This window comes from Ceratotherium simum, chromosome 3 (assembly GCF_057802395.1).
Source record: "Ceratotherium simum simum isolate JZ-2026a chromosome 3, ASM5780239v1, whole genome shotgun sequence".
Taxonomy (NCBI): domain Eukaryota; kingdom Metazoa; phylum Chordata; class Mammalia; order Perissodactyla; family Rhinocerotidae; genus Ceratotherium; species Ceratotherium simum.
Genome location: NC_141902.1, coordinates 38,244,375 through 38,258,966, shown reverse-complemented (window position 1 = coordinate 38,258,966; position 14,592 = coordinate 38,244,375). Strand labels below are relative to the sequence as shown.

The following is a 14,592-nucleotide window of genomic DNA, read 5'->3' as shown; positions in this document are numbered from 1 at the left end:
CTATATGGTCATTTACGGAAAAGGTTTGAATGACCTCTGCTCTGTTGATTCATTGTTTCTATTGCCGTTACTCCTTTAAGTGTCAGAAATGTATTCACTTCCCCACAGAACATAGTTAGGTGTAGACTCTGGTCAAGTTTATAGAGTTAGATTACATTCATAAGATACTTAGATCTATGATGACAGATGTTCATTTTATTTGTCAGGTATCTGAGTAACACTCATTTTATGACTCTAATACGATCAGTGCCTCTGACTTCCTTCTCTTTCCCATGAAATATGATTTACATTTTTTCTACAGCTAATGTACCACTTTTCATTCTTGAAATTGACTATTCTGTATGTTTTCTATTTCAGTTATTTCTGCTCTGTCTTTTATTATTCTTGTCTACTTTTTTTGTAAACTTTTTTTCCTAACATCATTGAATTCTTAATTTTGGTTATTGTATTTTTCAGTTCTAAAAATTCCTCTTTATTTAATAGTTTGTAGTACACCACTGAAATTCTCAATCTTTTCTTTTAATTCCATGAAAATTAGTGTTGTTTTTTTGGTTTTTTTAATGTGGAAGATTGGCCCTGAGCTAACATCTGTTGCCAGTCTTCCTCTTTTCTGCTTGAGGAAGATTGTTGCTAAGCTAACATCTGTGCCAGTCTTCCTCTAATTTGTATGTGGGACACCTCCACAGCATGGCTTGATGAGTGTTGTGTAGGTCTGTGCCCTGGATCCGAACCCATGAACCCCAGGCCGCCAGAGCAGAGCACACAAACTTAACCACTATGCCACTGGGCCGGCCCCAAATTAGCATTTTTTTCCAAGTCTGTTTCTTATATTTTCATTATCTGGATCTCCTGTGGGTTTGTTTCTTTCATCTTTTTCATGTCAGTTTTCAGTCTTGTGGTCTAGTCTTTCCATATGTTTGGGTTTTTTTATTGTATGCCATCATATAGGAAAAATTCTAGAGGTGATGTGGGCTCTGGATACTATTTTCTTCTTCCAGAGAGAGGATTAATATGTGTTTGGGGTGGTTTTTTTGGATTTTTACGTCTAGTAATATTTTTTTCCTGGGTCACTAATAATCCAAAATCCCCTTAATCTAGTCAGGAATTGAGATGATTTGAAACTGGGATTCAGTACCTGTTAAGGCAAGTTTATGTATAGTTTACCTTTACTACCAGTGTACATGTATCCTTTGATTCCCAACTTAAAGCCAGAGAGGTGGGTGGTTATCAGAATCCCTTCTCCTTGAGCTACATTTTTGTTCTGCAGGCTCTGTGTCTCTTAAAAAAAGGAAAAAAAACTCAGCTCAGTTTCTTAGTCTCTCAACTAGAACTTTTGGAAAGGATCAGCACCTTCAGGGGAAACTCGTGTCAGGTACCAGGCTTTTCTCTGGGTTTCCTTTCTTTTCTGGATCTTTGCTCTATAATTCTCCACTGCCTCTGCAGCTCTCTGATGCCTTCAAACAAATATTTTGTATATATATACCAGGAGGAGCACTAGTCCAGCAATGACAGAAGAGGAACTCCTATATTCATTGTCTTAGGTTCTTTTAAAATCATTCTGAATAACACATTTGTGGTGGTACGTTTAAGATTATCAGTAGAAAATAATCTGTATGTTCATCCTTTTTCCAGGTGCTACCATATTGGGGAAATCCTCATGATAGAAAAGTCATCAGGAGGTTCTGGAGTCAGGTAACTTTCAGCTTACTGCATATATATGTACACACATGTATACATAAGGAATCATTATTTCTCTGGTTGATTTGAGTAATTTCTCTTGTATAAAATCTTCTTATATATTCTATATATCTGGACACTGGGCAAGCGCAATTTTTTTTAACAATGCTTTTCCTGTTACAGACAATCAGCTGGACTTAAAGTCCAGGGTTAACTAAGAACTTTTTTCTTTAATAAGCTAAGGACTAGTTTTTAACATGATTTGTGATTAAGGTGACTACTTTAAAAACAGTTATGGTTTAATTCACTGCACATCTACCATGTGAGAGAAGCACATCTTTAGGGCTATCTTGACCTTAGAAACTACAGTCCATTCCTCATTATCATGTTATGAATTGTTAGGTGTCTCTTTTCACCCTTATCCTCTTATATTTACAGAAGACCCTCTACACTCAGGATGCCCCCTTCCACGTGGTTATCACCAGCTACCAGCTAGTGGTGCAGGATGTAAAATATTTCCAGCGGGTCAAGTGGCAGTACATGGTATTGGATGAGGCTCAGGCACTCAAGAGTAGTTCCAGGTAATGTGAATAGTAGAAACCAAACTCCGTGGACTGAAGATATATAGAGATATATACACACACGTGAATACAGATCAGAGAGGTTTTAGAACATGGCATGATGTGGTCTCTGCATAAGCCATGTATCTGAAAAATTCCCTTTTGCATTTTCCATGGAACACAAATATTAATGTTTAGAATATAAGGATTTTTCTCAAATTCTATCTCCCTACTCAGTAATTATGACATTTTAACAGATCTTTATTCTTCAAGGAAAATTTCTATGCAGGAAGGGTTGTCTGCCCTTTCGTTGAGGGATTATTTTAGATAGGAAGTCTTAGTAGAAAGTAGAATGTTACATTATGTGGATTGTAGGTTCTGTCTGTTTTATGCAGATTGTCCTAGTCCCTGGATGGTTATTAGACCCCCAAGAATCCTTTTATTGGAAGTTACATGTTTGAAATATTCTAATACCTTTAAGGTCCCAAACTGAATAGTAAATGAGTGCTTGGCTGTGAAATGTTTTTCAGCAGTATTAAACCTTGCGTTCAATGGATTTTTATTAACTCTTGGTGAGCCCTTAGGAATTTCTTAGGAGGTCTGTTAACTGGCAGGATGGTATTTTCCATGGAACTTTCTATCCTCTGAAGGGCATTCCTTCATATTGCATTCTTTTGAAGTAGGACATGCTTTTGGCCAGGAGCGGTAGATTCACTTTGCATTTTCTTCTCAAAACCTTCCCCTTTCTCCATTGCTCCCTCCAAACTCCCAACTAGAAATACACAGATTAATAATTTTAAAGCTTTCTACCTTAGATAAGTACCTTATAATTAAATGGTTTATATGTCAATGAAACTGACCCAAGGTAGTAGAGGACTTTATCAAGCCAGAAAGGATCCTACTCTGCCTATGAGGGCTATTTTTTTTTAAGTCTTAATAACATGTTTTCAGTATAGAGGAGTCAATTTCTCTGAAATTTCCTCACCTCAGCTTTGTTGAATAATATTTTTCTCTTGTGTACTTGGTGGAGTACTTGATTCTGAGTGTTTGTTATTTTTTTGGAAAGCATTTTTAGAAATATGGGGTCTTCATAGGGTGAAGAAAGATTTACTGCTAACTTGGAATTTGTAATTTATCTTATTGGATAGTGTTCGTTGGAAGATCCTCTTGCAGTTCCAGTGTCGGAATCGGCTTTTGCTGACTGGGACCCCCATTCAGAACACCATGGCAGAGGTAGGCACTAGAAAAGGCCTCAGTTTTATGTCTGCATTAAACAGAACGGTTCCAGTACAGAACAGAGTTCTTTACCCATGCCCAGCTAGGGTGTTATTGCTCTGTACAAATGACAGTCCCCACATAAAAGCAAGAATTTGACCATAGCTTGCCCTAAGTGATTTTTGTTTTGTTTTGTTTTACATCATTCCCATTTTCTTATTTTCTGGCATAAGGCAAATAAATTACTTTATTGCTTTCTAATTATGTAATAAATAGTGAACACATGAGGAATGCTACCCATCTAATACAGAGATGTTTTGATGCTAGAATGAAAAGGTGTAATATTCTTTGGGACGAGCTAAAATTCTTTCTTTTGGAAAGATAATTGATCATCTATAAGAGGGGTCAGAAAACTTACTGTAAAGAGCCAGATAGTAAATGCTCTAGACTGTACAGGCCATACAGTCGCTGTTGCAACTACTGAGCCTTGCTGTTGTAATGTGAAAGCAGCCATAGATTAAATGAATAGATGTGGCCATGTTCTATAAAAACTTTATTTATAAAAATAGGTGGCAGGCCGGACTTGGCACCACAGGCCATATTTGCTGACCTCTGATCTAGAGTTATTAGCAAGTTATGCTACCTCAGATTGTGTTCATTTGTGGAGTGGATTTTATATATATATATGAGATCTTTAAAACTATCCCACTGTAAAATCTGAGCAGGACTTGCACTTTCAGACTTGTAATTTGAAATTAAGTGAAAAATAATCACCTTTTGCTACAGCACCTTATAGAATTGGGATTGGTTGATGAGGCATGTGCTTATATGCTGATTCTCTCTCTCACTCACTCACACATACACACGCATCTAGACAAGACACACACACACCTGCAACTTTCACTCTCTCTCTCCAAACCCTCATTATATCCTGACACACTCATTTTGTTGTCCTACAGCTATTTCACTTTTCCTTTGTTTCCAGCTCTGGGCTCTACTTCATTTCATTATGCCAACATTATTTGATTCACATGAGGAATTTAATGAATGGTTTTCCAAGGACATTGAGAGCCACGCAGAAAACAAATCCGCTATTGATGAGAGTGAGTACTTTTATGAACTTTCTTTCTTTCTTTCCACCTATCCATGTAGGCAACTACATAATTGTATATTTTCTTCTATGTGAAGAATTTTTCTTCTAGTATACATAGAAGGATCTTGGGGAAGAAGTTTTTTATCTTGTAATTGTGTGCTTTGTTTATTGTTAAAAGAGTTAAAAAAGGACTAATTTAAGAGATGCTGCTGTAATGTTGATTAATCAAGGCAGAACAGGCAGAGTTCATCAAGTACCACATTTTGGCTTACAGAATCCTCATTTTCCATATAGATCCTGAAAAGTTCATATCAGAATTATATTCTTTGTGTAATGGGGTAAGGCTTTTTTCCTGTGATAAAGACAAAATATTAGAAGGGTCATTTTGTTATTTTCTATCTATATTAGCATTTGTTTCTATTGTGAACGTTTTTGACCTTGTTTATCAATACTTTTGACCTCGTTGAATAATATCTTTTAAGAGAATTATGAGGTGTTTATTACATAGACATGAAATGACATCTACTAACCATTAGAAAAGTCCTTAATGGGCCGGCCCCGTGGCTTAGCGGTTAAGTGCGTGCGCTCCGCTGCTGGCCGCCCGGGGTTCGGATCCCGGGCGCGCACCGACGCACTGCTTCTCCGGCCATGCTGAGGCCGCGTCCCACGTACAGCAACTAGAAGGATGTGCAGCTATGACATACAACTATCTACTGGGGCTTTGGGGTGAAGAATAAATAAATAAAATTAAAAAAAAAAAAAAAAAAAAAAGAAAAGTCCTTAAGTAATTTCTTATACTACAAGTTGTTAATTTGCTGACATAACTTTGAAGAAATGATTTTTTGGAAACATTGGGAGTCCCAGATAGCTTTCATTAGATCTATATGAGAACCCTATTATCGATAATATGTCCTAAAACACTCTAAAGATGAATTCTAATAAAAATAAAGTCCTTGTTGGTCTGAGTAAATGAGAGCAAAATGCATTTGCCCAATTGACTATAGGAAGATGCTATGAAAAATTCAGATTCGTTGGTTTCCTACTTGGGAAAAAGAGTGAGTTTCAGTCTTCTTTCAGAGAATCTTTAAGCCAAAAGGCATTAGAACAGCTTACCGAGAGATGATCATATTTCTTTTGTTTGTGTTAAATCAATATAATGTATTATTTGTGGGGGGCCTCCTGGCATTTCAGATCAGCTCTCTCGCTTACACATGATCTTGAAGCCATTCATGCTGAGGAGAATCAAGAAAGATGTGGAAAATGAATTGTCTGACAAGGTAAGGAAAGAAGACCTCATGAGTTTAAGCCTTAATAGGCACCAACTTGGGGTTCCAGGGCAAAAAAAAAAAAATTGGTAAATGTTTAGTTGAAGGGTAATTAGTTTTGTTGAGACAAGACCTTTAAACTTGAGTGGATCAAAGAAGACTCAAAATGAGTCAAATAATCAAGACAAGTAATATTTTTTTCTTCTTTTTGTTTTATACTTTTTATTATGGAGAATTTGAAACATTACAAAAGTAGAGAGAATAGTGTAATGAACCCTCTTTTAGCCACCGCCATACAGCTTCAACAGTAATCAACTCGTGGCCATCGCCACCCCTCTAGATTATTCTGAAGCAAATCTCAGATGTCTTTTATTTCATTTATAAATATTATCATGTGTACCTCTAAAAGTTTGGTCTTTTTTAAAATACATAACTTTGTATCATTATCACTCCTAAAAAAGTTATTCCATTATAGTACCACATAGCCAGTCAGTGCTCAGATATCCCCAGTTGTCTTTATGTGTATATTTCTTTTTCTTTCTCTGTCTTTTCTCTCACTCTCTTTTTTAAAGAATTAACTTTTTGAAATCAGAATCCAAGCAAGGTCCACACATAGCATTTGGGTGATATGTCTTTTAAATATCTTTTAATCCCTCCTTTCTTTTTTCCTTTGGAATTCCTCATCGAAGGAACTTAGTTATTTGTTGTGTAGAGTTTTCCACACACAGTCAAGTGCTGCTTAACAATGGAGGTTCATTCTGAGAAATGCATAGTTAGGCAATTTCGTTGTGCAGACATCATAGAGTGTACTTACATGAACCTAGAAGGTATAGCCTACTGCACACCCAGGCTATACAGCAGTAATCTTCTGAGACCACTGTTGTATATGTAGTCAGTCATTGACTGCAGTGTTGTTATGTGGCACATGACTGTACTGGATTTTGCTAATTGCATCATTGTGTTGTCTAGCATGTTCCTTTGTCGCCTGTATTTCTGCAAACTGAGAGTTAGGTTTAGAAGTTTAATGTGCTTTGGGTTGTGATATTTTTTTCTCATATAAGACCAGTAATTTTGGTTTGTAAATATCTTTTTTTGGGTCCTTATCAGACATCTGTAATTTGCTGTTGTCTCCTGTGAATCCTCCCCATATTCTCCTTACTTCTTTTTTTTCTCCCAGATCCCAGTCCTTTGGAGTTTTTCCCCATCTTCCGTAGATTCTACCTGTTTCTCACAATTCTGCTCTCTGCCTAAAAGGCATCTTTCCAGGTTCTTGATAACATCAGGTAGTTCTCCTCTATCACTGCCAGAAGGCTGGATCATTTGAAATTAGTATCTCTCTCTGGAAGATTGTGGCGGGGATGTGTATCTTCAAAGAGAGGAGTAGAAGTGTACCTTTGTTTTATTCCTTTTTAAAAAATCTTGTTGGCTATTTTATGAAACTGGCTGATTTAACTAAAATAGCAGTGTCACACAGATGTACCTGATAGGAGGAAAATACTTTATAAAAAAATGAATCCTTGAGGCTTTTATATCAGAAGGGGCTTAAAAAAACAGTAACAGTGTCACAATTTCTGTTAGTGGTCAATAGGGAGGTGATCAGAAGATGTAGTACGATTCTTAACCACTCTGCATGGTATAAATTCCTTAAACATCAGTAATATTTCTAATCTATTAAATAATATATTTATTTATTGAACTCTTATTGCCTACCAGCCACTAGTGCATAAAGATGCACAGCTTCTAGGTTCTGTTCAGATTTCCAAAGGAGATGCATACATAAATGACTGTAATACTGTGTCATAAGAGATACAGTGATTGTCACTGTGAAGTGTAATGGGAACATAGATAAGGGAGTAGTAGTTCTTTTGGGGAAGGTTAGAGCAGACATCAAAGCAGAGATGACATGTGAGCTACGTCTGGAATAGTGAGTTGGCATTTACTAGGAAAATAGGGTAGAAAGGCGGTGCTAGGTAACGAGCAGCGTGAACAAAGATAGAGCAACAATCAGATGTGCAGCATGTTTGGCAGACATTATTCAGACCCTTGTTGCTAAGGTATATGGGAGGACGTGATGATGAGGAGACTGGGACAATAGGGTGGGTTAAATTATGGGAGAATTCTGCCTATGGGAGAATTTTTTTAATATTTTACTGTAGGAAGTAATGTACCTTGAAGGTTTTTCAGCAGTTGAATTATAAGATTTGTATGGAAAGTTTCTTAGAACCAGGAGAGACTGGAGTCAGAAAGACCCAAAATAATAACAGTCTAGGTTAGATATGGTGAGATTCTGCATTAAGGTGATGGGAATGGTCAGAAAGGATGGTTTGAAGTAGATTTCTAGGTTGAGTTGAGGGACTTAGGAAATGATAGAATATGGAGTATGAGAGAGAGAGAAAAATCAGAGCTGACTGAAGTTTCTCTTCCGGCAACTGAGTGAGTGGTAATGCTGTTAATCAATTTAGTAAATTGTGGAAAAGATAATTCTTTTTCTGATATGTCACATATGCAATTGCTGCAGACTCTCTGAGTGGTACTATTACAGTAAGTAGTTGAAAATATGGCACTGGGGATGTTTGGGAATATATTTTTGCAAGTCATTGCAATGGATGATATTTGGTGCTGTTGGAAATGGAAGGCATGGCCCAGGGACAGCATGTAGAGTGAGTGACAAGGGAAGAGGGTCAAGGAAAGAACATTTTTCTGGATACTTAGCAGTATCACAGGTTTATAAAGCTGTTGAGTTTCTAGAGATATATATTTTGTTTTTTCAATCATAATCTGGCATGTTTTCAACTTTATGCTGATACTGAGTATTCTTAAAAACTGTTTTTCAAAATGCAAATGTTCTTATTGATTTTTAGATTGAGATTCTGATGTATTGCCAACTGACCAGCCGACAGAAGCTGCTATATCAGGCACTAAAGAACAAAATTTCCATTGAGGATTTATTGCAGTCTTCTATGGGCTCTACCCAGCAAGCACAGACCACCACCAGCAGCCTCATGAATCTGGTCATGCAGTTTAGGAAGGTAAGAACTTAAATCAACTGCCTTGGAGTTGTCTTTTTTTAACTCATTTCAAGAAGAAGGCTCTAGCCTTGATGCCAAATCAATAAAGGCTGTTAAAAAGAGATGAAAATGGGAAAGTATATATTTACAAAGGTAAACTTCAGGGTTTGGGATCCCCCATCATTTCATAGAGTGGTGTCTGCACATGGCAATGTTGTCTTATCATTTCCCTTCCTCTTAGGTGTGTAATCACCCAGAGTTATTTGAACGACAAGAAACTTGGTCGCCATTTCATATTTCCCTAAAGCCATACCAGATTTCAAAGTTTATATACCGTCATGGACAGATCAGGGTCTTCAACCATTCACGAGACAGGTGAGCAAATATTGGTATCTGTTTACTCTAGGAGTGTTTTTGTAATTTGGGGTTGTGTGGCTTAGTAAATGAATTTAGTGGAGAATGTTAGAGTTCTGCAACAATGAGGTATTTAAGCAAAGGGTGGACAGCTATTTGTTGAGGGATCTTGTGGTTTATCAGGGGTTTAACTGGGTGACCGTAAAGGCCCTAGCCACAGCTATTTGTTGAGGGATCTTGTGGTTTATCAGGGGCTTAACTGGGTGACCGTAAAGGCCCTAGCCACTTCCATTTGCCTTTCTGAATTGAGTAATGTACACCTGTGTGCAAATATGTACTTGCAGCAAGAGAGATCAGCAAATGCTTCTGCCTCCATACTAAAATTGCTCTGTGGTGGCTTATTTTACACTTGGAATAGCACTAGTGGGAGAACTGATTAGATTTCAAATCAATCAAATTTTTCTTCCCAGAATCAGCAATGAGAGATTTGGTAAAGGTGAAATAGTTGTTAATGGTAATATGCTAGAGACCACTTCCAGTCAGAAAATAGGTATGTAGGTCCATTCTACACCTGTGACTGAGGGTGGCCCTAGCTTCTGTTATTTTTTAGCAAGCTCCCACGGGATTCTTCTGCACATCCACATTTGAGAACCGTGAATTTTGGGGGGCCGGCCCCGTGGCGCAAGCGGTTAAGTGCGCACACTCCGCTGCGGCGGCCCGGGGTTCACCAGTTCGGGTCCCGGGCACGCACCGATGCACCGCTTGGCAAGCCATGCTGTGGCAGCGTCCCATATAAAGTGGAGGAAGGTGGGCACGGATGTTAGCTCAGGGCCAGTCTTCCTCAGCAAAAAAAGAGGAGGATTGGCAGATATTAGCACAGGGCTGATATCCTCACACACGAAAAAAAGAACCATGAATTTAGAAAGCTCCTTCTATAGAGAAACAATAGAAATAGTATTATCAAAATAATTATCAACAGTATTTAGCATAATAAAACTGAAATTGAAACACATTTCTTGGGCTTAATTTTAAGAATTCTTTGTCTGTGATAGCTCCAGGCTAATACTAACTAGATGGGCAGGGGAAAACAGACCAGAGCTGTAGCGTTTTTTTGTTTAATATACTATTTGATAACTTACAGTGCTGGTATTGTGATTCTCTGAAATAAAATGAGACTGCTTTGGACTTGCATTATCTTCTTAGGCCTTTATTAAGTACTTAGTACTTTCTGACATTTATGCCATAACTTTTGCCTGGTAATATGGTAACACACCTCTTCGAAGTAGAAACAGTTTTAAACCTAAAAGATTCTCTTTAGTTTGGAGCCTCCAGTCTAGTTAACTTCCCAATATTTATATTTGGGTTTGGATTTATTTTTTTTACTTACTTTACAGGTGGTTAAGGGTTCTTCTTTCTCCATTTGCACCAGACTATATCCAAGAGTCTCTCTTTCACAGAAAAGGTAGGTGTTTTGATTTTTGGGAAGGAAAATATGCCAAGAATTTACCAGAATGCTCTTTGTTTTGCTGAGTGACTGATTTGGAACTAGTACTGGTTTTGCCTGCATGCTAGGCCTTTATTTCTAAAGTCTTGATAAGGTTTAAGTGAATTAGTCATCTTCATCTATAGATGCTATGATTTATGCTATAACAGGAAGCAATTGAAAATTATTACATTGATCTTCCATCTTTATTTTATACCTACCTCTTAAAAATTTCTTACACCCTTGAACCTTGACAGAGACAATGCCAGGACTCTTATTATTGTGACTTAGTCAGTTCTCTCCTCCTTAGTCTAAGGAAAAGAAGCTGCTTAATTTTGAGCATTGGCCACAGCACTAAGGCCAAGGTTCAGAATCTTTCACCTCTGTCCTTTCCTTTCCTTTCCTTTTTCCTGGCATGATAAAAAGAGGAAGGCAGTTAGCCAAGGATCCCAAAACCCCAAAGGTAACTGATGAGCCAACTCCACTCTGGCCCATATATGCCGTATCTTATAGGTGTGCCTTTTCTGCTTGTGATTGTAGTACAAAAATATGACACCCTGACTTCCATCAAAGTGGCTGCATTGGAACCTTTAGAATAACTTTTGATTTTTAAGTCAAAATTCAGCAGTTCAGCAAGCTTTAGTTGAGTATTGTCTCTTGGCTTGCTACTCGGTTTAACTTTGTCCTTTCATATTCCAGGTGTTAATGAAGAAAGCTGTTTCTCTTTCCTTCGCTTTATTGATGTATCTCCAGCAGAAATGGCAAACCTCATGCTTCAGGGACTTTTGGCCAGGTGAGAAGTTTGCTCATTGTTTGATGAGAGAGCAGTTGGAAATAAACAGGGACAAAGGTTGAATACTGTGAAATTAAATATTTAATATTATATCATCTTAGAGAGCCTTTCATTCTTTTTCTGTTATTAAGAATAAAAATTTTTATAAGGGAATCATAATTTTTTTTGATCATTTAGTAATTGCATGATGCTTCATGATATACCTTAAATAAAAAACTAGGCTCTTCTCCCAAATGCTACCAGAAGGTCTTCAAGTTTTCTTAATTTCTAGTTAGTCTACCATGTTTTATGTGCTTCTACAGGGCAAATGGTGGCTGGTGATTCCTTTAATTAGTAATGATTGTAGCATAGCCTGCCTTAAGTGTTCTGGGAAACTTAGTTCTATGTTCTTTTTCTTTGGAATAATGGTTTTCACTTATTTTATTACTTTGTATTTATGTAATAAATAGTGACCTCATTGGGAAAGGCTGTCTCCCTAATATGAGGATGTTTTTATGATAGAGTTTTTGTGATAGAGTTGAATATTCCTTAACACTAAGAGGAGCTTTACAGAGGATTTGAGTTCTCATAGGAGCAAACTAAGACTCGCCAAAGGTAGAATTTATAAAACGCAAGTATGAAACGGCTTTATCTGAAAGTAGGAAAGAACTGTTTCTAAAACGTTCAGAATTTACAAAAGAAACATGTTAATGAAAGACAAGGTTCCTCACTGCTATGAACTACCCTCAGACCTCCATGGAGCACTGAATAAGCCTGTCTGCTGTGGTTTGTTTCAGATGGTTAGCTCTTTTCCTGTCTCTGAAAGCCTCCTACAGGCTCCATCAGCTGCGCTCCTGGGGAGAGCCAGAAGGGGAGAGCCAGCAGAGATATCTGAGGAACAACGATTTCCTTCTTGGGGTTAATTTTCCACTCTCCTTTCCCAACCTTTGCAGCTGTCCTTTGTTAAAGGTAAGCAATTATTTCAGCATCAGTTACCTATGTAGTACTGTCTTCCCCTTTCTTTGAATCAGTAAAAGTAATAATAAAGTGAATGATAGCCTAACGGAGCCAAAAAGTTCTCAGAAGAGTGGAAGCAGTGTACTGTTATAACTTACTATATGTAACTTAATAGACATTTTGTATGTATATAATTATATATTGTGTGTGTGTATATATGTACTTTATATATATTTTGCATATAACTTTATTGTGAAGTACACAGATCTTAATTGTACAACCCTCTGAATTTTTACATGTGTGTGTACTTGTGTAACAACTATCTAGATTAAGATATAGAATATTTCCAGCATGTGGAAGTCTCCCTCATGCTTCTTCTCATTTAAAACCTTTAGTTCAGAACAAACCAACAAATAAAGGTAATCACTATTCTGCTTCTAGATTATTTTTGCCTGTTTTTGAACTTTATGTAAATGGAATTATCCAGTATGTACTCCTTTGTGTCTGGCTTCTTTCTCTCAATGTTGTGTCTATGAGATTCATCCATGTTGCGTTATAGCGTTGTTTTTTAATGCAATGAAGTGTTCCATTGTCTGAATGGACCACAATTTATTAATCTCTTCTACTGTTGGTGGATACTTAGGTTGCTTCTTGTTTGGGGCTATTATGAATAAAAGGGCTATGCACATTCTTGCACATGTCTTTTGATGAACATAAGCACTGATTTCTTTGGGGTTTATATCCAGGAGTGGGATTGTTGTGTCATCAGGTATATGTATGTTCCTTTTTTTTTGAATATGTAGTGGTATCTCATTGTGATTTTAAATTGCATTTCCATGAAAAGTAATGATGTGGAGCACTTTTTCATATAATTGTTGACCTTTGTAGGGTAGGTGAGGGGGAAAATGAGAGGAAGTAAGGTTTTAGATGTAGGTCTAGATCATATGGACCTCATAAGTTATTGCTAAGGATTTGGATTTTATTCTGAATGAAATGGGTAACTCTGGAGAGTTTTGAGAAGAGATTTGTATGTTTATTTGTTCTAGTCCTTTAAGTAGATTAAAAGTTTAGAAAGTAGGACATTTTCCTTGTATCCTCTAGAAAATTTAATGAGTCCTTAGTCTTATGGTTAACTGCTGTTGAATGCAGGATGTTCTTTGGCTGGATCTGGTATTTGCCCCCTATACACTGAAGAACCCATATGGTTTCCTCCTTTTCTCTTTTCCCAATTGGTTTCTCAAGCTTTGCTCCTTGTACTTTTTTGGATTCTGGAGATGAGATCAGTAATGCAAAAGGAGAATAGAATTGGGTTCCAACCTATTTGAAATAATATAGTTAGTGGTGGCAGGGTGACTTCCTACTAGTGAAATATTAGTATGTCTGATGAAGAGTTGCTTAAAAAACCTCCTATAAAAAATTCATATGCATTTTGTAAGGTATATATCTAGTCAATTTACTGGGTTGTAGGGTATGCATCTGGTCATCTTTAATAGATAATGCCAAACAATTTTCTAAAGCAATAGCACCAGTTTTCACTCCTATTAATAGTGTATGAGAGGTTTTAGTTGCTCCACATCCTTGCCGGAATGTGATATTGTTTGTCTGTTCATTTTAGCCCTTCTGTGGTATCTCATTGTGGCTTTAAATTACATATACCTTATGAATAATGATATTGAATACCTTTTCCAATGCTTATTGGCCACTTGGATAACCTCCTTTATGAAATGCTTATTCAAGACCTTTGCTTATCTTTCTATTAGGCTGTCTATATTTTTCTTAGTGATTTGTAGCTCTTTATGTATTGCAGACATCTCTGTAGCTTACATTTTCACTCGTGGTGGTGTCTTTTTTTCAAATAGTTAGCATTTTTTGTGTCCTATTCAAGAAATATTTACCTGTACCAAGGTCATGAAGATAATCCTCTATGTTTTTCTCCAAAAAGGTTTTTTGATTTATATCCATATCCATTTGATCCAACTCCGTTTATTGAAAAGACCATCCTTACTGCACTGCAGTGTCACTTTTGTTGAACAGGTGGCTGGATATGTGTAGGTCTGTTTCTGAACTCTGTTCAGAAGGCTGTGTTCCATTAGTCCATTTGTCTATCCTTGAACCAGTACCACTCTACTTAATGGCTGTAGCTTCATAATAAGTCTTAATAAGTGGTAGCACAGGTCCTCTAGCTTTGTTTTTCTCAGTATTGCCTTA

At 37.0% G+C, this 14,592-nt stretch overlaps 1 protein-coding gene across 6 annotated transcripts in view; it reads left to right on the top strand.

The window, feature by feature from the left end:
• Positions 1–14,592, top strand: part of INO80 (INO80 complex ATPase subunit) — a 118,687-nt gene that overhangs the window by 51,638 nt on the left and 52,457 nt on the right. For all 6 annotated transcript variants that reach the window (XM_087425353.1, XM_014780579.2, XM_004421434.3 and 3 more), the window contains 10 exons: positions 1,633–1,692; positions 2,116–2,258; positions 3,386–3,470; positions 4,438–4,555; positions 5,737–5,822; positions 8,672–8,839; positions 9,060–9,193; positions 10,567–10,634; positions 11,355–11,448; positions 12,225–12,396. In XM_087425353.1, coding sequence (XP_087281479.1) covers positions 1,633–1,692; positions 2,116–2,258; positions 3,386–3,470; positions 4,438–4,555; positions 5,737–5,822; positions 8,672–8,839; positions 9,060–9,193; positions 10,567–10,634; positions 11,355–11,448; positions 12,225–12,396 — 1,128 coding nt within the window. The remainder of the gene's footprint in view (positions 1–1,632; positions 1,693–2,115; positions 2,259–3,385; positions 3,471–4,437; positions 4,556–5,736; positions 5,823–8,671; positions 8,840–9,059; positions 9,194–10,566; positions 10,635–11,354; positions 11,449–12,224; positions 12,397–14,592) is intronic.